The sequence below is a fragment of the Salmo trutta genome, chromosome 13 (genome assembly GCF_901001165.1).
Source record: "Salmo trutta chromosome 13, fSalTru1.1, whole genome shotgun sequence".
NCBI classification, from domain to species: domain Eukaryota; kingdom Metazoa; phylum Chordata; class Actinopteri; order Salmoniformes; family Salmonidae; genus Salmo; species Salmo trutta.
In genome coordinates, this window is record NC_042969.1 from 4220917 (window position 1) to 4247313 (window position 26397).

The 26397-nt window shown below is 43.1% G+C and overlaps 1 protein-coding gene across 1 annotated transcript in view; it reads right to left on the minus strand.

The window, feature by feature from the left end:
* Positions 1-25960, minus strand: part of LOC115205087 (BTB/POZ domain-containing protein KCTD8-like) — a 56654-nt gene extending 30694 nt beyond the window's left edge. Inside the window, exon 1 of the mRNA XM_029770678.1 lies at positions 24847-25960. Coding sequence (XP_029626538.1) covers positions 24847-25669 — 823 coding nt within the window. The 5' untranslated portion in view covers positions 25670-25960. The remainder of the gene's footprint in view (positions 1-24846) is intronic.
* Between the last annotated feature and the right edge of the window lie 437 nt (positions 25961-26397).

The window sequence follows — 26397 nt, forward strand, 5'->3', positions numbered from 1 at the left end:
ACTATCTTTCAGGCATGTTAACAGACAGCTTTCTGCCTAATTAATGAGACTTAGGCAGATACAGACCACCATAGTCAGCTGGCATTTGCTTGATAAGAATCCCCAGCGCAATTGTACTTACTAAAAAAGTTACAATCTGGGAATGAGGTTTTCAGCAAAGTGGCAGCCCTGACACTTGTTTTGGTATGCAGCTGAGGGATTGGGCCATTGAGCAGATTACTATGTAGCCTACCAGACTGCACCATTTATGGGCTTAAGATGTAAACAGAAAGGGATCGTTGTATGGCTATAGTAGAGATTTCTTTGAAAAGTAACGGTACTGATGGAAATCATTCTAACCATAACCGGTAGAACATTTAAATATGTTGGGGAAATATGAATACGTTAATGCACAGATCAACACATTATTGTAAAATACAGTGCATTCGGAAAGTATTCAGAAGGAAAATTATGTGGATTTATTGAAGCAACATCTCAAGACATCAGTCAGGAAGTTAAAGCATGGTCACAAATGGGTCTTCCAAATGGACAATGACCCCAAGCATACTTCCAAAGTTGTGGCAAAATGCCTTAAGGACAACAAAGTCAAAGTATTGGAGTGGCCATCACAAGGCCCTGACCTCAATCCTATAGAAAAAGTGTGTGCGAGCAAGGAGGCCTAGAAACCTGACTCATTTACACCAGCTCTGTCAGGAGGAATGGGCCAAAATGGGCCAACTTGTTGTAGAAAGCTACCCAAAACATTTGACCCAAGTGAAACCATTTAAAGGCAATACTACCAAATACTAATTGAGTGTATGTAAACTTTTGACCCACTGGGAATGTGACGAAATAAATAAAAGCTGAAATAAATAATTCTCTCGACTATTATTCTGACATTTCACATTCTTAAAATTAAGTGGTGATCCTAACTGACCTAAGACAGGGAATTTTTACTAGGATTAAATGTCAGGAATTGTGAAAAACTGACTTTAAATGTATTTGGCTAAGGTGTATGTAACCTTCCGACTTCAACTGTATGTAAATGGATAAATTGCCAAAGGCATCAGGGTATATGATAATCAGAGTAGCAGCAGCGTATGTGATGATTGTATGTGAGTGGATGTGTGTAGAGTCAGTATAAATGTATGTGCATATGTTTGTGTGAGCAAATTATGAAGTGAGTGTTTGTGTGTGATGGCGTGTCAGTGTGCATGAGTGTGTAGGGCTCTGTGAGAGTGCATAGAGTCAAAGTTCATAAAATACAAAGGTAATTTGAATGAAAGCATATCCTAATATTTAAGGGAATTTGACAGTGAATCTTTTGTTGAAGACTGATTATGCTCCTGCTATTGTGCTCACTATCTATTACGCGCTGAAATTTGTGTGGTTGACAATTCTAAAGGACAACAATTGCAAATCAAATGAGAAATTGCGAATTGGGACTATTTGTTTCAAATGGAGAGTCAACTACCTATCTCTGAGCCTACCCCAAATGCTTATCCAAATGAAAGAATTGCAAGCCTTATTAGACAAACCCAATGCAGCACAATGCCAGGTAAACCCTGTAGGTTTGTTGTCTACACAAGATGGCCATGTAATCTCATTCAACGCTAGTGAAAACACATTCACCTTGAGAATGTTGATGACCGGGGGCAGGAAAATGGAGTGAAGTTTACAGAGTGTGCGAACGGCAAGAAAGTCAATAACCGGCCTCCGCCTGACGTCAGATGAAATCCATCATTTGGCCAGATGTGCTGGGAGTCCCGCCACGTTTGTCACTTGTCCCAGCGTTGGATCTGCAGCACTGAAGAATGTCGCCGCATAAAACAACTTTGCTCTGTCATGCCTCTCGGTTCTTGTTTGTTGGCATTTCGCTTGGCAGAAAAGAAAACTTTTAAAATGAAATCTGCATGCAAATCGTATTATGCCAGGACAGTTCTAGGTTGCTCTCTGGAAATGTATAGCCAACTCAGGGCATGTTGAAGACGATGAGGCCATATATTGACATTTCCGTTTTACCATGGTCTTAAAGTCCAAAATCAAAATATGTCAGACGCTTTTAGACCCACAAACCCTGACCCTGTTGTCATGAGGAATCCACATCCCACGCCATCAATTGTGTAGACACAGCTATATGCCCAAAATGAGTGGAAAGGGATAAGCGCTGAATAAGATCTGGAAATGATATTGTGCTTATCTTTTCCATTCGTTTGGGGATGTGGCATATAGCTGAATCTACACAACAGATGGCCTGGGACGTGGACTTCTCAACATAAGACCATATTTGAGGTCTGAATACCTCTGATTTTGGAGCGTAGTGTCCCTTTAACTGACAATGCATCAGGGAATTATGTGTTCTTCTTGTTGGAACTTTGGCTAGCAGTTGCTTCAGGACTATGAATAGCATCAAAAATGAAGTAACAAGAATTCTAACCACCCAAACAGTAGACTGAAGACATATCAATGACCAAATGTAAGACATTAATATAGCTTAAGACAGGCCTAATGCACAGTACAGATTTGCGGACTGGTCGCAGTGTGCAGTATATGTGGGGCTTTAGATAAGAATGGGCTGTAATAGGGACCGACTAGGGGTTTTGACTCCCTATATGTCCCCGGCAAAGAGGATTAACTCCATAGAAGTAATTGAACGTGTGTGTGTGTGTGTGTGTGTGTGTGTGTGTGTGTGTGTGTGTGTGTGTGTGTGTGTGTGTGTGTGTGTGTGTGTGTGTGTGTGTGTGTGTGTGTGTGTGTGTGTGTGAGCATGCATGTTCGGTCTCTGTGGAATACCAGCTACTGTATGAGAAAAACATTTAACACACTCAGCCAGCAAGAACCTTTGGGTTTTATCTCAGAGTACAACATGTCAAGAATAAGTCTGCATTATGCTGGAATATGGAACATTTTTATATATTGCACACTCCTTGTTTGCAAAGTTTCACATATATATTCTAGCTTATTGCCAATGTTTCTGTCTATTGACCTTCAGGCCAAAGACATTGGCAATCAATTTATTTGGTCTGAGAAACAGTGTGAAACTGCTGAACCATAACAGCATGTATAATGCATGGTAAGGTGCTGCAGTTTGGTTTAGGGATAAAGGTTAAAAGTGTATAATGCATGGTAAGGTACTGCAGTTTGGTTTAGGGATAAAGGTTAAAAGTGTATAATGCCAGATGAGGGATGGATAACTCAGTTTTGGAAAAAGCTTTCTTGAATGCTTTTAAATGTGGTCAATGCTGAACTTTATGGTTTAAGATTCTGGCTGTTTTTCTACTTACCCAGAGTCAGATTAACTTGTGGATTTTTATGTCTCTGCATCCAGTGTAAAGTAAGCAGAATAGGCTGGTGGGAGGCGCTATAGGAGGATGGGCTCATTGCTATGGTTGGAATGGAACTAATGGAAAGGTATCAAACATATGGAAACCACATGTTTGACTCTCATTCATTTGTTTCCAGACTTTACAATGGCCCGTCCTCCTAACGTACTCCACCGGAAGGAAGTTGGAGGTAGTTTCACAAGCCAATGTCAACTAGCGTTAGCACAATGACTGGAAGTCTACAGGTACAGTAGCGTAAGCTAGCAGCTTAATAGCCAGAATCTCACAGTATCCTTGTAACATGGTGAGGTTGGACCCAGGTGCAGAGAAGTTTATTTATATAGCCCAAATTTATTTATATAGCCCTTCTTACATCAGCTGATATCTCAAAGTGCTGTACAGAAACCCAGCCTAAAACCCCAAACAGCAAGCAATGCAGGTGTAGAAGCACCTGCATGGTAACGAACGGAACACAGGGAAAACAATAAACCACTAAGTCTCAAAAACTCACTCAGGAGACAAACATACACGGCACACAATTCCAACTTATGCAAAGGACAACAGAAAACACACCTATTTTAACAGGATAATCATAATGAGTACATTGGACACACCTGAGTGTCTAATGTCTCTAGGATTGGTCTCTGCCGCCAACTGGTGACAGGTGGAACCATCACAGTCCTTTTAACATGGTCAATGCTTCCTATTTTTATTTTTATTTTTTTATATCACCTTTATTTAACCAGGTAGGCTAGTTGAGAACAAGTTCTCATTTATAACTGCGACCTGGCCAAGATAAAGCAAAGCAGTGCGACACAAACAGTAACACAGAGTTACACATTGAATAAACAAGCCTACAGTCAATAACACAATAGAAGATAAGAAAGTCTATATACAGTGTGTGCAAATGGTGTCAGGGGGTAAGGCAATAAATAGGCCATAGTTGCAAGTAATTATAATTTAGCAAATTAACACTGGAGTGATAGATGTGCAGATGATGATGTGCAAGTAGAAATACTGGTGTGCAAAAGAGCAGAAAAGTAAATAAAAACAATATGGGGATGAGGTAGGTAGATTGGATGGGCTGTTTACAGAAGGGCTATGTACAGCTGCAGCGATTGGTTAGCTGCTCAGATAGTTGATGTTTAAAGTTATGAGGGAAATATAAGTCTCCAGCTTCAGTGATTTTTGCAATTCGTTCCAGTCATTGGCAGCAGAGAACTGGAAGGAAAGGCGGCCAAAGCAGATGGTGGCTTTGGGGATGACCAGTGAGATACACCTGCTAGAACGCGTGCTACGGGTGGGTGTTGTTATCGTGACCAGTGAGCTGAGAAGTTTATGAGAAGTTCAAGTTTATTTGCAGTTTATGTCTTAGACATGATAGTCTCTCTTGTATTTTTTGAATATTCATAATGTGCAAACAATGTGCCTGCACTGTAAAACATTTGTTATATTTTAATATACTGTAATATACCATTATGTTACCTATGGGCCTGTGACATTTCCTTGTAATAGCATATGAAAAGTGTATCAAATCATATTTTGAACAACTGCATGCAGTTACAACACATGTTCAGGAGTCAGCCTATCTTTGAGCACAATAGCAGCTCTATGCTTATACTGTATTCAACAGGGGACAAATCTGCTTTGTTATCGTAGTGATGCTCTATCATTGCTCAGGAATGAAGGCTTGTTTCCTTCATAAATGTCAATACATTGCCCTGTTGCAGAGTGGTCAATGAATTATGCAAGACCCTAGTAGGATGACACAGGCGGATCAGTTTCAGAGAAGAAGTGTGTACAGCAATGCAAACTTTTCCACCGACAGGAAGAAAAGATGAAAATAAACCAACAGCCTGCTCAACCTTTTAACCAGTCAAGCATTTGTCAGCAGCAGCCGTAGCTTCAAACTCCTCAGATGTCACGCAACACTTTTGCTTCGTCACCCTATCCATTTATGCCCTCTAGCACAATTCACTTTCAAAAGTGTTATACTATCATGGTGCATTGAATGGCGGGGGGGGGGGGGGGTGTAAGATACAGTATATAGATGTCAGATATGATGATTCCCCCCCTCCCTCCCACGGAGTGTTCTCACATACATCTTATGTTGGCATCTTGTTTTTCCTTCAAAATACAACACCTCCCATGGAAGCATTTTAAATGACACCTCTGAGCTCTCTCTGCCACACCTTGGCATGACACAGGAATGTGAAAGTAGCCCTATCTTTAACTTGTAGCCGAGACCGATCGGTCAAGGTTCTATTGAAAGTATTTTACTCTGTTTAAATTTTTTTTATTTTATGCTGGTTAATGTTGTGGATGTCATTGATCTTGTGCTATATTGATGAAAAGGAAACCAACCAATAACTTGGTGGTGTATTGATATAACGGAAAGCTTTACAGTGCTTATTCAATCCTTGTCTCACAAAGAACAGACAACAGTTCAGTACAGTGATAGAGAATGTTACAGTGGTAATAGTTGAGGCTATAGATCAACTACTGAAAGAAAACAACATTGAACCATTTGTGTCTGCCTAGAAAAACCACTCATTTTTAAAATCTTTTTACAGTACTGAAAACTACAAACTGAGATATCTTTATCAGAACCCAAGTTATGAGCTTTTACTTTAGTCAAAAAAACAGCATTCCATGATTCGATTCGGTTTAATTCGAATTCCATTGAGAGGCATGAAAGAAAAACACCAACACTCAAGTTTGATTATTTCAAAAGAGATTGTCACTATATTTAAAACAGCAACTGCTTCTGTTGTTTGCATTAAATAATCATTACTATATCGAATTATTATACTGACCAATAACATATAAATATATTTGAATTGGAGCAAAAATGATTTACATTTCAGGGCGATAATGAACAGTAAACAACAAATCCTTGAAAATAAACACTTTGACAATATATACACAACACTGGATGGCATGAAAGATAGCACAATGAGTCTGACGAGAATTATATACTGCTTTGTCAAGACAAGGCCCAAATCTCCGTCATCAGCGTGAAGAAATGATTGAGGAAAAGGGGGAGGGGGGCGGGGTGCCTTGTAAGAACTCGCCGACAAGACGGTAGGCAGGTAGCCTAGTGTTTAGACTGTTGGGCCAGTAACCGAAAGGTTGCTGGATGGAATCCCTGAGCTGATAAGGTAAAAATCTGTTGTTCTGCCCCTGAATGAGGCAGTTAACCCACTCTTCACCGGTAGGCTGTCATTGTAAATAATAATTTGTTCCTAACTGACTTACCTGGTAAAATAATAATTAAAAAAACACCCCTACCCTCTGTATTATTGTCCAATGTGCAATCATTGGAAAACAAACTCTACGATTAAGACTATCCTACCAACAGGACATTAAAAACGGTAATATCTTATATTTCCCCGAGACGTGACGGATAATATAGAGAAGGCTGGTTTCTCTGTAAATCGGCAGGACAGAGCAGCTATGTCTGGTAAGACGACGGGCGGGGGTGTGTGTCTATTTGTCAATAACTGCTGGTGCGCAATGTCTAATATTAAAGAAGTCTCGAGGTATTGCTCGCCTGAGGTAGAATAACTCATGATAAGCTGTAGACCACACTATCTACCAAGAGTTTTCATCTATATTATATTATATATTATTCTATTTACCACCACAAACCGATACTGGCACTAAGACCGCACTCAACGAGCTGTATAAAGCCATAAGCAAACAAGAAAATGCTCATCCAGAAGAGGCGCCCCCTAGTGGCCGGGGACTTTAATGCAGGACAACTTAAATCAGTTTTACCTCATTTCTACCAGCATGTCACATGTGCAACCAGAGGAAAGAAACCTATAGACCACCTTTACTCCACACACACTGACACATACAATGCTCTCCCTCGTCCTCCATTTGGCAAATCTGACCATAATTCTATCCTCCTGATTCCTGCTTACAAGCAAAAAGGAAGGAAGTACCAGTGACTCGCTCAATACGGAAGTGGTCAGATGATGCGGATGCTACGCTACAGGACTGTTTTGCTAGCACAGACTGGAATATGTTCCGGGATTCATCCAGTTGCCTTGAGGAGTATACCTCCTCAGTCACTGGCTTCATCAATAAGTGCATCGACAACGTCGTCCCCATAGTGACCATACGTACATTTCCCAACCAGATGCCATGGGTTACAGGCAACATCCGCAATGAGCTAAAGACTGAGAGCTGGCACTTTCAAGGAGAGGCTCACTAATCTGGACCCTTAAAAGAAATCCTGCTATGCCCTCAGACAAACCATCAAACAGGCAAAGCATCAATACAGGACTAAGATTGAATCCTACTACACCGGCTCTAACGCTCATCGGATGTGGCAAGGTTTGAAAACTATTACGGACTACAAAGGGAAACCAAGCCACGAGCTGCCCAATGACACGAGCCTACCAGACGAGCTAAATGCCTTTTATGCTCGCTTCCAGGCAAGCAACACTGAAGCATGCATGAGACCTTCAGCTGTTCAGGATGACTGTGTGATCATGCTCTCCGTGATCACACAATGTGAGCAAGACCTTTACAAAGCCACGGGGCCAGACGGATTACCAGGACGTCTACTCAAAGCATGCGTGGACCAACTGGCATGTGTCTTCACTGACATTTTCAACCTCTCCCTGACCAAGTCTGTAATACAGTTGAAGTCGGAAGGTTACATACACCTTAGCCAAATACATTTAAACTCAGTTTTTCACAATTCCTGACATTTAATCCTAGTAAAAATTCCCTGTCTTAGGTCAGTTAGGATGACCACTTTATTTTAAGAATGTGAAATATCAGAATAATAGTAGAGAGAATTATTTATTTCAGCTTTTATTTCTTTCATCACATTCCCAGTGGGTCAGAAGTTTACATACACTCAATTAGTATTTGGTAGCATTGCCTTTAAATTGTTTAACTTGGGTCAAACGTTTCAGGTAGCCTTCCACAAGCTTCCCACAATAAGTTGGGTGAATTTTGGCCCATTCTTCCTGACAGAGCTGGTGAACGGAGTCAGGTTTTGTAGGCCTCCTTGCTCGCAAACTTTTTCATTTCTGCCCACAGATTTTCTATAGGTTTGAGGTCAGGGCTTTGTGATGGCCACTCCAATACATTGACTTTGTCGGGTTAGGGTTAGGGTCATTTGGAAGACCCATTTGCAACCAAGCTTTAACTTCCTGACTGATGTCTTGAGACGTTGCTTCAATATATCCTCCTGATGCCATCTATTTTGTGAAGTGCACCAGTCCCTCCTGCAACAAAGCACCCCCACAACATGATGCTGCCACCTCCGTGCTTCACGGTTGGGATGGTGTCCTTCGACTTGCAAGCCTCCCCCTTTTTCCTCCAAACATAACGATGGTCATTATGGCCAAACAGTTCTATTTTTGTTTCATCAGACCAGAGGACATTTCTCCAAAAAGTACAATCTTTGTCCCCATGTGCAGTTGAAAACCGTAGTCTGGCTTTTTTACTGCGGTTTTGGAGCAGTGGATTCTTACTTGCTGAGCGGCCTTTCAGGTTATGTCGATATAGGACTCATTTTACTGTGGATATAGATACTTTTGTACCTGTTTCCTCCAGCATCTTCACAAGGTCCTTTGCTGTTGTTCTGGGATTGATTTGCACTTTTCGCACCAAAGTACGTTCATCTCTAGGAGACAGAACGCGTCTCCTTCCTGAGCGGTATGACGGCTGCGTGGTCCCATGGTGTTTATGCTTGCATACTATTGTTTGTACAGATGAACGTGGTACATTCAGGCATTTGGAAATTGCTCCCAAGGATGAACCATACTTGTGGACGTCTACAATTTTTTTTCTGAGGTCTTGGCTGATTTATTTTTATTTTCCCATTTTCCCAGAGTTTGAAGGTACATCCACAGGTACACCTCCAATTGACTCAAATAATATCAATTAGCCTATCAGAAGCTTCTAAAGCCATGACATAATTTTCTGGAATTTTCCAAGCTGTTTAAAGGCACAGTCAACTTAGTGTATGTAAACTTCTGACCCACTGGAATTGTGATACATGTGAATTATAAGTGAAATAATTTGTCTGTAAACAATTGTTGTAAACATTACTTGTGTCCTGCACAAAGTAGATGTTCTAAATGACTTGCCAAAAGTATAGTTTTGTTAATACGAAATTTGTGGAGTGGATGAAAGACGAGTTTTAATGACTCCAACCTAAATGTATGTAAACTTCCGACTTCAGCTGTACATGTTTCAAACAGACCACCATAGCCCTTGTAAAAAAGAAAGCAGAGGTAACCTGCCTAAATGACTACCGCCCCGTAACACTCATGTCGTTAGCAATGAAGTGCTTTGAAAGGTTGGTCATGGCTCACATAAACACAATCGTCCCTGAAACCCTAGACCAACTCCAATTAGGGTACCACCCCAACAGATCCACAGATGACGCAATCGCAATTGCACTCCACACTTTCCCACCTGGACAAAAGGAACACCTTTGTGAGAATGCTGTTCATTGACTACAACTCATCGTTCAACACCATAGTGCCCACATAGCTCATCACTAAGTGATGGACCCTAGGCCTAAACACCTCCCTCTGCAACTGGATCCTGGACTCCCTGACGGGCCGCCCCAGATCGTAAGGGTAGGCAACAACACATCTACCACGCTGATCCTCAACACTGGGGCCACTCAGGGGTGCGTGCTTAGTCCCCTCCTGTACTCCCTGTTCACCCATGACTGCGTGGCCAAGCACGACTCCAACACCATCATTAAGTTTGCTGGCGACAGGCCAGATCACCGACAACGATTAGACAGCCTATAGGGAGGAGGTCAGAAATCTGGCAGTGTGGTGCCAGGACAACAAACTCTCCCTTAATGTGATCAAGACAAAGGGGCTGATCATGGACTATAAGAAAAGGAGGGCCGAACGGGCCCCCATTAACATCGACGGGGCTGAAGTGGAGCAGTCGAGAGTTTCAAGTTCCTTGGTGTCCACATCACCAACAAACTATCATGGTCCAAACACACCAAGACAGTCGTGAAGAGGACAAGACAACACCAATTCCCCCTCAGGAGACCGAAAAGATTTGGCATGGATCCCCAGATCCTCAAAATGTTATACGCTTCACCATCAAGAGCATCCTGACCGGTTGCATCACTGCCTGGTATGGCAACTGCTTGGCATCCGATCGTAAGGCGCTACAGATGGTATTGCCTACGGCCCAGTATATCACTTGGGCCAAGCTTCCTGACATCAAGGACCTATATACTAGGCGGTGTCAGAGGAACGCCCCAAAAATTGTCGAAGACTCCAGTCACTCAAGTAATAGAGTGTACACTCAGCTACCTCACGGCAAGCGGTACCGGAGCACCAAATCTAGGACCAAAAGGCTCCTTAACAGCTTCTACCCCCAAGCTATAAGACTGCTATACAATTAATCAAATGGCCACCCGGACTATTTACATTGACCAATCTATGCATAGTTACTTTACAAATTACCTCGACTAACCTGTACCCCTGCACATTGACTCAGTACCGGTACCCCCTCTATATATCCTTGTTATTGTTATGTAATTTTCTTGTGTTACTTTTTTATTTGATTACATTTTTTTTACTTTAGTTTATTTTGTAAATATTTTCTTGAACTGCATTGTTGGTTAAAGGCTTGAAAGTAAGCATTTCACGGTATTCGGAGCATTGTATTCAGAAGATGTGACAAATAAAATGTGATTTGATGTCCTAAAAAGACTTCGGACACCTTTCATTCGTTAGGGGAAAGGGGGGAACCTAGTCAGTTGTCCAACTGAATGTATTCAACTGAAATGTGTCTTCCGCATTCAACCCAACCCATCTGAATCAGAGAGGTGCAGGGGGCTGTTTAATTGACATCTACGGTGCCCGGGGAACAGTGGGTTAACTGCCTTGCTCAGGGGCAGAACGACATATTTTTACCTTGTCAGCTCAGGGATTCAATCCAGCAACCTTCCGGTTACGGCCCAACGCTCTAACCACTGGGCTACCTGCTGCCCCCTTTCAGTCCCCTGGCATCGCACATAGGCCTAATGAGTCCAAAGTTTTCACAGAAGCTTCATGGACAATAATAATGTCCAATGTAAAGAATGTCTGTTGACTGTTTTGCTGCTTCTGATGTTTTAATAAAACATTGTTTATAGGCTACTGATTAGGCTACTGTGTGTCTCCGCTGGCAAAATCGATGCCATAACTAATTACTGCTAAGACCAACTTTTGGTGAGTCGTAAACATCATGCTTGAAATTGGCAAATTGTCATTTTTAAGGACACACCTCAAATATTTCCACCCCTCCCACCTTAGTTCAAGCGAGCTAATATCCAACCCAAATAGCAGAGAGCTGGCTTTGCCAAAGAGCGAGCGTTTGACATTAGTGCCGCCTTAACGGCAGCCGAAAATAGAGCCCCTAGTTTCATTGGAAGAGGAATGATTGAAGGATCGAAAACTGCCTGAGGGCAGATAGATGGGGTTTTGGTGGGGTGTATCTAGGGGTGAGGTGTGTCTCGGGAATATGGAATGATTTGTGGAGGGGGCGGGGACTGCTCCAATCTAAACAGATTGGAACATTCTAATCAATACAAATAAATACTGAGAAAGAGGGGAGTGTGTGTGCGTGTTTGTGCGTACATAGTGTGCCTGTGTGGATGTAGGCTATGTGTGCTTGTGTATCATTGTGTATGTGTGTCTGAATGTGCGTTTGTATGACTGCAAAGACTTCAGGGAAACTGAAAGGTGTTCATGAAGACAAAATGCCCAGTCTATATTATGACTGTCTACAGTTCCAGACATTTTGCTCCCTGACTTGTTGCCAGACCCCTGTCTCACCTCCCCCAGTCACGTTTCCCTGCTGCTAATGAAGAACTCTTGGCTTGGTCCCATTGGATGTGAAGGCTTTGACGGAAAGGGGAGGCTTGACGGGGGGAGAGCAGGCACACAGGGGCAGGGGGTAGCGGGGTCGACAGGGCCTGTCGGCCGGCTTTAGTGTGATGTGTTGCTGCCCCGTGGGAGCTGGCTGCCTAGTTATCTCTTGTCAGGTTGAAGAACACATCCAAGGGGCCTGGGAAGGAGGAAGATTATATATTTTTGCTTGTCAGTGGCAACTCCATTGAAGAAAAGTTTTTTTTTTGTGAGGTGTGATTATCAGCCATTGATTTTTGAAAAAAAAAAAACAATTTTTTTATCATCAAACATAAGACTACCGACATTGAAAAAGCATGCTCTGCTACTTCAAGGACATTGAACGTTGTCCATTGTCCTAGAATGTGAGCACTAATAAATGTGATGTGGCCTACAATAAGCATTCAGATGTCGGCGCCGTTCATTGTTGGGAATGTCACAGGAAGGCCAAAAAGATCATCAAGGACAACAATCACCCGAGCCACTGCCTGCTCACAGCGCTATCATCCAGAATACGAGGTCAGTACAGGTGCATCAAAGCTAGGACAGAGAGACTGAAATACAGCTTCTATCTCAAGGCCATCAGTCTGTTAAATAGCTATAACTAGCACATTAGAGGCTGCTTTCTATATACGTTGTCTTGAAATCACTGCCCACTTTAATAAATGGAACGCTAGTCAATTTAGTAATGTTTACATATCTTGCATTACTCATCTCATATGTTTTTTCTGTATTCTATACTAATCTATTGTAGTCTATGCTGCTCTGACATTGCTCATCCATATATTTATATATTGTTAATTCCTTTACTTACATTTGTGTGTATTAGGTATATGTTATGCAATTGTTAGAAATTACTTGTTAGATCTTACAGCACTGTCGGAGCTAGAAACACAAGCATTTCGCTACACCCGCGATAACATCTGCTAAACACGTGTATGTGACAAATAACATTTGAAACGATTTGAACTGGGGATTTGATTAGGGGTGTGATGTTGGGATCCATAACATTAAGAAAAATCCCTACCCGAAAACTGTTTTCTTAGTTTTTCCCCCACAAAATTAAAATCACAGTGCAGTTATCACAAAACATTAGTTTCCGTGTAAGGCCTATAGCCTAACTAGATATGTGGGGAATGTTGTAAAAAGCATTTGCCAGGCATGCAAGTCAAGAAATTACGAGGTACAGATAACCAAGAAATGTTTTCTGCCTGCCTGCCTGCCTGCCCCCTCCTCTCTCTCTCGATCTGGCTCGCCTCCGCTTTGTTAATGATGCTAGTGTGTGTTCAGTCTTCGGTCTGTTGCGTGCAGAATATTCTAGCCTATTCCTTGATGATAGGCCCTGCTTCACTGAATTCGCGAGACATTGCAAGCCAAGAAATGGCAAGACACAGCATTCCATTACGAGTTACAGCTTTTGATAGGCCTACAGTGGTTCTTCCTTTAAAAGTTTTGAGTTTATGACGTGACCATTTGTGGTAGATGGTGTCAGATTGTGGTAAATTGTGTCATTCTGGCAACAATAGCTAACACTTAAATAACGTGCCATAGAATTCTGCAGCACCCCGAAAGCTGCGCTGCAGTGCGCCACAACTTTTAAAGGAAGAACCACTGTAGTGCACTGTTCTGACTGTCTGCCTGAGGCCGACCTGCCTATACTGTGCCCCTCCACTCTCTCTCCATACCTTGCTCGCGTTGAAGGATGCAAGTGGTTTTGTTCTCAGAAGTACGGCAACTAATCTCCTCCATTAAAAAAAATACTACATCTTCTAAGTTGATTCCAAGAGAAATCAAATGTTGACACTCAGAAATGGGAGTCGACACCTGGAGTAACTATGGCTTATTTATTGCCTTACCTCCCTGATCTTACTACATTTGCACACACTGTACATACATTTTTCTATTGTGTTGTTGACTGTACGTTTGTTTATCCCATGTGTAACTCTGTGTTATTGTTTTTGTCGCACTGCTTTGCTTTATCTTGGCCAGGTCGCAGTTGTAAATGAGAACTTGTTCTCAACTGGCCTACCTGGTTAAATAAAGGTTAAATCTTTTTTTTTAAATTAAAATAAAATGTAAGTCTACTCTCCACCACTACATCTTCCTTAAGTTTGGAAAACTCTTTAGTTTATTGTAATGTAAAAATATATGATTACTGAAGGCAAATACTGATGTTCATTTCCATTTATTCTTTTATTTTTTTTACATGTTAGAAAGCTAGCATGCCCAGTGCAGTATGGAACTTCCATTTGTTGGCCCACTCAAGATAACATTCTACGGATCAATTAAATCAGGCTGGTTTACACACAAAATGAGTAGTTAGCTAGCTAGTAACGCAGTACTATAAAACTGTAATTAGTAGTCCAAAAAGTAATGGAGCAAACGTTTTGTCCATTCACAACGAGGTTCACATTTTATTGCCTATGTAATTTGCGTGCCTTGATGGTGGTTAATAATTATTTTGCCAAAGTGTTTATATTAACACTATTTCAGAAATTTCAGCAGTTCAGATTTTTTTTATTTTTGGTTACAAGCAATCGATATCCTATGGTAAACTTGTTGAAAGTGAATGGCAGTTTAGGTAATTTTTTGTCCTTTTTGAGCCGCATCCCATTTCTTGTTACGCCCTGCATCCATAGCCTTCACTCCCCTCAAAGATGTAAAAGCATTGTATAGGTGTAGATTAAATGTCTACCAATACAGTTACACCAATCCACTGCTTGTAAATCTTTGAGGGTTGTGTGAACGAGTGCACAGGCAAGAAGGGGTGTGAATTTAGCCTGAGGACTCAAACTAAATTCTTCCGTTACTCTGTCATTCGCTGCATACTTTAGTCTGAGACTGCCAGCATTGAAGTTGTTTGTGGTGAGGAGAGGCGCGAGGGGCATGGTATAAAACAAAGTCATCAGCGATTGGATTGTCTCCAACCAATCAGAGTATCAAAGCCAATGACACATTTTCAAACTGCCACTTTACCTGCATGTGTTCTAGCTCAACCCATTGGTTTTTGGACCAATCAGACGCCACAAAGTTGTTTGCATTCGGTGAAGGGTCAGGAGGTACTCAGATCCAGACTCAATGATTATGGTTACATGTACACAATTATGTGATTATTGTGGATAGCCAGATTAATATAATAGTTGAATGAAAATGTTTACATGCTTTGCAAGAAGAAAGATTTCCCTAACAATCCTGTTTACATGGACACATCTGAAATCAGGCTACCTGATGGCACTCTGATAAATGCAGAAAATCGGCAATCAAATAAACGTTCTACCACAGCGACCATGTTATTTTTGGGAAGCATATTTGATTCTGAAAGTTTGTATGTGAAAACTACTTCTAAAAGGGATACATTCAGTTGTTCCGAACTCACTTCACTTGCACTAAAGAGGGAGGCACGCTCAGCTGGTGCTAGCACATGTGTAGATCAACTACACAGCTGGAAGATTGCTCAGAAAACAGGTGTTTTAATCAGCGTATGCTTACTTCGATTGACCTTACATCGATTAATATTAAGGGGTTTAAATTAGTACGTTTACATGCACAGTAATAATTTGATATTTAACTGATTATGGTCATGTAAACACCTTACTTTGTTTCACGTCCTGACCATTGAAAGAAGTCATTTTTCTATAGTAGATGGGTCAGGGCGTGGCAGGGGGTGTTTGGTTGGTTGTCTGGGTTGCTATTTCTATGTTTTGGGTTCTAGGGTTTCTATTTCTATGTCGGGTTTTGTTTGGGGTTGATCTCCAATTGGAGGCAGCTGCTTCTTGTTGCCTCTGATTGGAGATCATATTTATGTAGGGGGTTTTCCATTTGTATGCGGTGGGTTGTATATTTTGAGTAGTGTTTGTTTCTCTCTGTGTCACGGTTTGTTGTTTTGTAAATTCAATTATTTATGTGTTGCAAAGTTTCACGGATTTAATAAAATGTGGAACTACAACCACGCTGCACTTTGGTCCAATCCTTCTGAAAGCCCTGACAGAACAACCCACCGTAAAAGGACCAAGCGGCGTGAGAAAAAGTACTTGGAGTCGTGGACTTGGGAGGAAATATTAGATGGAAAAGGACCCTGGAGCCAGGCTGGGGAGTATCGTCGCACGAAGGAGGAATTAGAGGAAGCCAAGAGGGAGCGACGATACTACGAAGCACTATATCCACCAATAATCAAGGTGGAGAGGCAGCCCCATAAACTTTTTTTGGGGGGGGGGCATAAGGGGAGTTTGTCGACATCAGGGGGGAGCCCTGATCTAACTTCCCGTGCCTATCAAAGACAGCCGTGGAGCAGACAGAAGCCAGTCAAGGAGTCAAGCGCGAGAATCCAAAGAGAAGTACTGGCAGAAAGAGTACGGTGGAGCGGGCGTGCTGAGGAGCGAGCGATGAGTTACAGCGTGGTGCGCACTATATCGCCCATACGCACTCACAGCCCAATGCGGTCGGTGCAAGCTCCTTGCCGGTGTAGGGCGAAGATGGTCATTGAACCCGGAAGGAGTAGGCCTGCTCAGCATGCCAGGTCTCCAGTTCGCCTACATAGCCCGGTACGTACTGTTCCTGCTCCCTGCACTCGTCTTGAGGTGCGTGTTGCCAGTCTGGCGCCACCTAAGCCAGTTCCACGCATCAGACCTCCAGTGCGCATACCCAGTCCGGAGTGTCCTGTTACTGCTCCCTGCACAAGTCCTAAGGTGCATGTTACCAGTCTGGCACCACCTAAGCCAGTACCACGCATCAAGTCTCCAGTACGTATCCATAACCCAGTACTGCCAGTGCCTGCTTTGAGCACTCGGTCCCCAGTGCGTCTCCCCAGTCCGGTGAGACCGATTCCTGCTCCACGTTCAGTACGTATCCATAACCCAGTACGGCCGGTGCCTGCTTTGAGCACTCGGTCCCCAGTGAGACTCCCCAGTCCGGTGAGACTAGTTCCTGCTCCACGTTCAGTACGCATCCATAACCCAGTACGGCCGGTGCCTGCTGTGAGCACTCGGCCCTTAGTGTGTCTCCCCAGCCCGGGGCCTCCAGCAACGCTCCTCAGCCCGGAGCCTCCAGCGACGCTCCTCAGCCAGGAGCCGTCAGCGGAGGTCTACAGCCCAGAGCCTTCAGCGGAGGTCTCCGGCCCAGAGCCTTCAGCGGAGGTCTGCAGCGGCGGCCTGCAACAGAGATCCTCCAGCGGCGGCTTGGAGGTCGGAACCTCCAGCAGTGGTCCACAGCACAGTGATTCCGGTAAGGATCTACAGTCCGATTCCTCCAATAATGATCCACAGGCATATGTTACAGAAGCGGAGGAATCTGCAGGCGGAATGGAGGTTACACCTTGAGCCAGAGCCACCTCCGTTGCTGGAGGGTTCTGGGTGGAGCACATGAGCCGCCATAGACTTTTGTCGCCCTCCCTACCCTCCCCTTGTGTTTTTGTGGTTGTTGTGTTGTTGTTGTTTTTTTCTTGTGTGCAGTTGGGTCTGCACCTTTGGGGGGAGGGGTGGTACTGTCAAGTCCTGACCATTGTAAGAAGTAATTTCTCTATAGTAGATGGGTCAGGGCATGGCAGGGGGTGTTTGGTTGGTTGTCTGGGTTACTATTTCTATGTTTTGGGTTCTAGGGTTTCTATTTCTATGTCAGGTTTTGTTTGGGGTTGATCTCCAATTGGAGGTAGTTGCTTCTTGTTGCCTCTGATTGGAGATCATATTTATGTAGGGGGTTTTCCATTTGTATGCGGTGGGTTGTATATTTTGAGTTGTGTTTGTTTCTCTCTGCGTCACGGTTTGTTGTTTTGTAAATTCAGTTATTTATGTTTTGCAAAGTTTCACGGATTTAATAAAATGTGGAACTACAACCACGTTGCACTTTGGTCCGATCCTTTCGACAGCCGTGACACTTTGCTTATCTTAAATCTGCATGAGGTCATAATCGAAGTAAGCATATGCCGATTAAAACACCTGGTTTTCTTGCAAAGCATGTAAATGTTTTCAAATAACTATTATATTAACCTGACCATCCACAATAATCGCATTATTGTGTGCATGTAACCGTGCTCAATGACTATTGCATTATCTGCCTACTGACATAATCAGTTTAATATTGAATTATTACTGTTCATTTACACATACTTAAATGAGGGAGTTATTTTATGCTGGCCTGGGTTGAACCTGGCAAAGGCCCGTCATGTCATCGCCGAAAGCGGAGAGGGAGGAACGCCCTTCTCAAATCGAATAGTAATCTACGCCCGCTTGGTCATTTTGGCAACAAGGCAGCATAGTGTATCCTCCAGAAACATGCATGTCTTTTCCATAAAATAAATATTTGCATTTTCTAACTATTTCGTTTTCATTATATAATATATTATCAACGGTAGGCTTAAGCTATACCTTGGTTTTTGAGAACGTGCCTCACACGTACCATTTACAGGAGCCTCGTATTATTTGTTTGAGAAGTGTGATGTGTAAAGGCCTACACTCATAAAAGCCAATTACAACAATGTTGAAAGTCAACACTCCAAACATATTGAGCATACACTGGATGTGTCACGACTTCTGCCGAAGTCGATGCCCCTCCTTGTTCGGGTGGTGCTCGGCGGTCGACGTCACCGGTCTTCTAGCCATCATTGATCCATTTTTCATTTTCCATTGGTTTTGTCTTGTCTTCCTACACACCTGGTTCCAATCCCATTCATTACATGTTGTGTATTTAACCCTCTGTTTCCCCTCATGTCCTTGTCAGAGATTGTTTGTGTTATGGGCTCGTGTTTTGTATTGGTGCGTGACGGGTTATTTTACCCATGTTTATTTATTTATGTACGTTGTTTTTTTTGGAGTTTGTTTTATATTTATTAAACTACTCCATTTACCCCAAGTTGGTTTCTCCTGCGCCTGACTTCCCTGCCACCTACACACACAAATATGACAGGATGGTTTTTTATGTTTACACATACAAGGTTTACAGGCACAAAAATAGCACTTTTCTTGTGCATTTGAGCAACGTGTGTCACAGCAGGATAGGCTGCGCTTTCATTGTCAAAATCCATCCCATAACCAACCACATTACAGCTAAGACCAGCTTTCGGTTGGTCTAAATATCCCCACCATCTCATATTGAAATTGACACTTTGGTGCATGGTTTTAAGGACACACCTCAGATATTGCCACCGCTCCCATCTCAGTGCAAGCGAGCTCATATAAGACAGGTAAATTACCAATCCTGGCGCTAGGGTTTCAAAATAGAAGAAGAGCACCGGCTTTAACAGTTCAAAATTGCAAATGAGCGTGCGTTTTACAATTGAGTTGGCGTAACGCCAGCCAGAAATAGAGCCCTAGTACTGTAGGGGGGAAATGTGTTGTCGTGCCCTCTTCACAACTGTCTTGGTGTGTTTGGACCGTGATAGTTTGTTGGTGATGTGGACACCAAGGATCTTGAAACTCTCGACCGCTCCACTTCAGCCCTGTCGATGTTAATGGAGGCCTGTCGGGCCCTCCTTTTCCTATAGTCCCCGATCAGCTCCGTTGTCTTGCTCACAATGAGGGAGAGGTTGTTGTCCTGGCACCACACTGCCAGGTCTCTGACCTCCTCCCTATAGGCTGTCTCATCATTGTCATCGTCACTGTTGTGTCGTCAGCAAACTTAATGATGGTGTTGGAGTCGTGCTTGGCCACGCAGTCATGGGTGAACAGGGAGTACAGGAGGGGACTAAGCACGCACCCCTGAGGGGCCCCAGTGTTGAGGCAGATGTGCTGTTGCTTACCCATACCACCTGGGGCGGCCCGTCAGGAAGTCGAGGATCCAGTTGCAGAGAGTGGTTTAGTACCAGTGTCCTTAGCTTAGTGATGAGCTTTGTGGGCACTATGGTGTTGGATGCTGAGCTGTAGTCAATAAACAGCATTCTCACATAGGTGTTCCTTTTGTCCAGGTGGGAAAGGGCAGTGTGGAGTGCGATTGAGATTGCGTCATCTGTGGATCTGTTGGGGCGGTATGCATATTGGAGTGGGTCTAGGGTTTCCGGAATGATAGTGTTGTGAGCCATGACCATCCTTTCAAAGCACTGCATGGATACCGACGTGAGTGCTACAGGGCAGTAATCATTTAGGCAGGTTACCTTCACTTTCTTGGCACAGGGATTATGGTGGTCTGTTTGAAACATGTACAGTAGGTATTACAGACTCGGTCAGGGAGAGGTTGAACATGTCAGTGTACAGTAAACAAGCTTTGCGTACACATCCTGGTAATCTGTCTGGCCCTGCAGCTTTGTGCATGTTGACCTGTTTAAAGGTCTTGCTCACATCGGCCATGGAGAGCGTAATCACACAGTCGTCTGGAACAGCTGGTGCTCTTATGGATGCTTCAGTTTTGCTTGCCTCAAAGCGAGCATAAAAGGCATTTAGCTAGTCTAGTAGGTTCGCGTTACTGGGCAGCTCGCGGCTGGGTTTCCCTTTGTAGTCTGTAATAGTTTTCAAGCCCTGCCTCATCCGATGAGCGTCAGAGCAGAGGATTCAATCTTAGTCCCGCCTTGATGCTTTGCCTGTTTGATGGTTCGTCTGAGGGCATTGCGGAATTTCTTATGAGTGTATGGGTTTAAGTCCCGCTCCTTGAAAGCAGCAGTTCTACCCTTTAGCTCAGTGTGGATGTTACCTGTACTACATGGCTTCTGGTTGGGGTATGTACAGTACGTACGGTCACTGTGGGAATGACGTCATCGATGCACTTATTGAAGCCAGTTTTCTCATGGATTTCTTATAAGCGTCCGGATTAGTGTCCCACTCCTTGAAATCGGCAGCTCTAGCCTTTAGCTCAATGCTGACGTTGCCTGTAATCCATGACTTCTCATTAGGAAATGTACGTAAGGTCACTGTGGGGACGACGTCGTCAATGAAGCCGGTGACTGAGGTGGTATACTCCTCAATGCCATTGGATGAATCCCAGAACATATTCCAGTCTATTCTAGCAAAACAGTCCTGCTGCGTAGCATCCGCATCATCTGACCACTTCCGTATTGAGCGAGTCACTGGTACTTCCTGCTTTAGTTTTTGCTTGTAAGCAGGAATCAGGAGCATAGAATTATGGTCAGATTTTCCAAATGGAGGTTGAGGGGGAGTGTTGTGTGCATCCATATGTGTGGAGTAAAGGTGGTCTAGAGTGATTTTCCTCTGGTTGCACATGTGACATGCTGGTAGAAATTAGGTATATTGGATTTAGTTTGCCTGCATTAAAGTCGCCGGCCACTAGGAGCGCCTCTTCTGGATGAGCATTTTCTTGTTTGCTTATGGCCTTATACAGCTCGTTGAGTGCAGTGTTAGTGCCAGCATCGGTTTGTGGTGGTAAATAGACGGCTACGAATAATATAAATGAGAACTCGCTTGATAGATAGTGTGGTCTACAGCTTATTATGATGTATTCTCAGGCGAGCAATACCTCAAGACTTCTTTAATATTAGATATCGCGCGCCAGCAGTTATTGACAAATAGACACACACACCCGTCCCTTGTCTTATCAGACGTAGCTGCTCTGTCCTGCAGATGCACGAAGAAGCCAGCCAGCTCTATATTATCCGTGTCATCGTTCAGCCACGTCTTGGTGAAACATAAGATATTACAGTCTTTAATGCCCTGTTGGTAGGATAGTCTTAATCATCCAGTTTGTTTTCCAATAATTGCACGTTGGCCAATAATACGGAGGGTAGTGGTGGTTTTCTTACAAGGCACTCCTCCCCCTTTTCTCTGTCTTTTCTTCACGCTGATGACAGGGATTTGGGCCTTGTTTTGACAAAGCAGTATATCCTTTGCACCAAACTCATTAAAGAAACAATCTTTGTCCAGTTCGAGGTGAGTAATCGCTGTTCTGATGTCCAGAAGCTCTTTTTGGTCATAAGAGACAGTAGCAGCAACATTATGTACAACATGAGTTACAAACAATGTGAAAAAAACTAACAAAATAGCACAGTCGGTTAGGAGCCCGTAAAACGGTGTCATCAAGTTATTACAATAGACTTCTTATTGCTTTTCCTTTTTCATTTGGTAAAAACAATTGCATCTTCCACTAGCCTATTAGACCTGTCAAATAATGGGATGGCAGGCTAATGGTAGGCTAATCTTATTATAACATTTGGGCAATGTCCAATTGTCCATGGCTTGAACATGCAGTACACTTTCGAAATACGAATGCAACGTGTGTAGACTAATATTTCCATGTTGAAGCCAATACAAAAAACTAGATAGGCTACAAGTTTGTTATAACTAGGCCTATTCTATGGTTACTGTATACTATTTAATATACTTTGATCGTCAATGTATAGGACAAACATTCATGCCTCCTGCCAATGAGCCCTTAGGCCTACGTGTGCATACATTGCCTTATGCTCATGGAACGAGAGATGTGATTTATGATATCATGCTTCTGACCTGATCCTGTTTAAAAATATAGTTGTTGTTTTAAAAAACGGATTGATTGTTTTTTGTTTAATTTGACTTAAAACTTATTAGAAAGATTCACCGTCAGTGGGTTTATGTTGAGAACATACATGGCTTGAATGCAATGCAATTTCATCTGCTATTTCTGGAGAAGTGCAAATATGACCTATAGGATGGTTCCATGATGTTTATAAAACATTACATTTATGAGCAGTATAACAGTGAGTGGACACTCCCCCTTTGTCTTTATATTGCATCTTTGTCCAGCTCCTGTGAAATGTTTGGATGTGTGTAAAACCCTCCGTAGTCTATTTTGCCTTGTCTGTATTATGTGCGGGGGAGGACGGGGAGCAATTAGGATATCTGTAACAGTATTCAAACAACCTATTTAAAACAAGTTGTTTCGTTTTTTTCTGAATTTGATTATAATCATACACTGTCTTTTTTGGCCTTATCGATATTTAAAATCAAATCAAATTTTATTTGTCACATACACGTGTTTAGCAGATGTTATTGCGGGTGTAGCGAAATGCATGTGTTTCTAGCTCCAACAGTGCAGTAATATCTAACAAGTAATACCTAACAATACACACAATCTAAAGTAAAGGAATGGAATTAAGAATATATATTTTTTTGGATGAGCAATGTCAGTGGCATAGACTAAGATACAGTAGGATAGAATACTGTATATACATATGAGAAGAGTAATGCAAAATGTGTAAACATTATTAAAGTAACTAGTGTTCCATTATTAAAGTGGCCAGTGATTTCAAGTGTATGTATATAGGCAGCAGCCTCTAATGTGCTAGTGATTGCTGTTTTTCAGTCTCTCTTTCCCAGCTTTGATGCACCTGTACTGACCTCGCCTTCAGGATGATAGCGGGGTGAACAGGCAGTGGCTCAGGTGGTTGTTGTCCTTGATGATCTTTGTGAGGGTTTTAGGTGCCAAACCAAATTTCTTTAGCCTCCTGAGTTTGAAGAGGTACTGTTGCGCCTTCTTCACCACACTGTCTGTGGGTGGACCATTTCAGTTTGTCAGTGATGTGTACGCCAAGGAACTTGAAGCTTTCCACCTTCTCCACTGCTGTACCGTTGATGTGGATAGGGGGTGCTCCCTCCGCTGTTTCCTTAAGTCCACGATCAGCTCCTTAGTTTTGTTGACGTTGGGTGAGAGGTTATTTTCCTGGCACCACACTCCCAGGGCCACTCCTCTCACCTCCTCCCTAGTGAATTTAATATTGCTTATTGACTATGTTTGGCATGTCCAAACTGCAATTTACAGTGGGCCTAGCCCAGATGAGGCTGGTGGAAGGAGCTATAGGGGGACAGGCTCATTGTAATGGCTGGAATCGAATTAATGTTTAATCTAAATGTGGCTTAGATATGTTTGATTTGTTTCATACCGTTTCATTTATTCTATTCCAGCCTTTACAATGAGCCTGTCCTCCTATAGCTCCTCCCACCAGCCTCCTCTGGCATAGCCTCTATACCAGTGTGAATGCTATAGCCTATGTTTATTAATGTATTTCCATATTGAGCAATGCAATTACAATAATGTGTCTGCAAATATATTCAACATATTTAGCAAATATGGGGCAGGAAATTCAACGAACTAGGCTTTAACAGACTAATATTCGTATTGGAGTTGATGACAATGCAATACATAAAAGACCGTAAATACACGACTTGAAGAAACCACATTTTTAGCCATGGTGCATGTTCTGATTGGCCAGTGAGGTGTCAAGCCTTGAAACACCCACAACGTGTTTATTAATCAAAACCCAGGCCTTTCACGCCACCGTCAGCTATTGCACCCATAATTCTGGTTGTGAAAATAGCAAAAATATTTCTGATACTCGCCCAAATGTATAGCCTACGGCCAGTGCTAAGACTTTGTTCAAATAGAGCCCTATATGTTACTGTCATACACACCTTTCTCTCTAATCTATTCTCACTTTTACCCATCTATTGTGATTTGGAAAACATGTAAAAAAAACTGGTTAGAGGAACAGGGAGGATGTTCTAAAGGAAAGTGAAGAAGCTGGTAATGATTACTTTGAACCACATAGAGGAAAATGTTTTCTTTACCTTTAAAAGCCTGTACAATCCAAGTCAAAATTGGTAGGCAAATAATCCATTCAATCATTTCACTTGTGAAGCGAAATTTGACACAATACTAAAACCTGACAAAACATGTTGGACCCACTTTTCCAAAATGTATGCTAGTGAATGCTTGAGAAGTCATATTGCACTTACTGAAGAAGATGTACTCCGTATAGCTGCTCCAGATTTTGTCGTCCCTGTACTGGTTGACAAAAGCGGCTGTTCCCGTGGAATTACAAGCCACCATTGTAAAGCCAGCCTCAGAAAGCCGGTCAAATGCCTGCTCCAAGTAGGTGAACTTGAGGTAAAACCTTGACGTGTACTTCTCCGGTGGCCGGTCTGGGTCCCTGCTCTCGTTCAGTGTTTCCCCAAACACCTCTTTGGCCAGGGCGATGCGTCCGCACACCATGATCCTGGCCACGCGTCGGAACTTGGCATCGGCTTGGTTGTCCCGCACCGTGGTGTAGGATCCCCTGTAGCCAATGGTGATGAACCCTGACCTCTTGTCCGAGGAAGTCAAGGTACGACATGTGGGGTACTCACTGCTTTGTGAGCTCTCCTCAATATCGCTGTGGCAGCCTTCATCATTCATGGAGCCATGCTTGGAACCCACCCGGGGCCCCAGGAGGCGCAGCAGTTCGCCCAGCTGGAAGTGCTCGGCTTCCCTCTGCAGGCGCTCACGTTCAGGGAAGTGGTCGGGCAGCACCAGCTGGCGGTCTCGCAGGAAGTCCAGCACGTAGCGGAACAGGAAGCCATCACGGTCGATAAAGAAGCGCCCGCGGCTGTCCCTTGGTAGCTCCCGTGGCGGGCACCGGGTGAACATGGCATGCAGGGTGGTGTCGGGCACGCTGACCAGGGTGGAGCGCTTCGTGACGTACACCTGGCCGCCCACGTTGAGCTCCACTACCTCCGGGTAGGGCAACGTGGCCGGGCCAGACACCTCGCTGATGGGCAGAATGGTCTCCTTCATGGCCATGGTCCTGTACCAGGGTACAGAGAGAAATCAAACTTCCAAACCCAATAAGGTCCTCTTAGATCCTCTCAAACAAGTGGAGCAAAATATCTCAGTAAGGAGCGAGAGACAAAAAAGGTCTCAATAGAATCAATAGAGGTCACCAAGGAGTTCACAGCATAGCAGGTGCTGAAGTTTGAAAGAGGCAGAGGACTACATCCCTGCTGTTAGAGGAAGCGGAGGAGAAAGAGAGAGAGGGAGAGTGAGAAAGAGAGAAAATATGGAGAGACAGAGAAGTATCCTGTCACCTCACTAATGGAGAGCGCAAATGCGAAGAGAGAGCGATAGAGCAGGAGAAAAAAAAACACTCTGAGCGACTCCCGGATGACATCATCCTCTGAATAAAAGGGGAGGTGCTGCAGTTACAGCCTTTTAAAGAGGAAGTAGTGCTACAATATTACCCAACTTCATCTCCTTTTAAAGTCTGAAGATGACCTGGTAATAAAAATGATATAAACAACATTATAAACAGATTCGTATTTTCCGACGTTAACAAATCCCAGCATTTTTGAATGTTGCTTCCGGAATATCGACAATAAAAATGTGACATATGTCACAATCTGTTTATATATTTCACATGTCTTTTTAACAAATGCTATAATATATTACACAGCCATATTTCCTACACAATATGTATTTTTGGTTGATTGGAAATGCAACAACACTGTAGCAGTAGCAAATATCCAGCACAT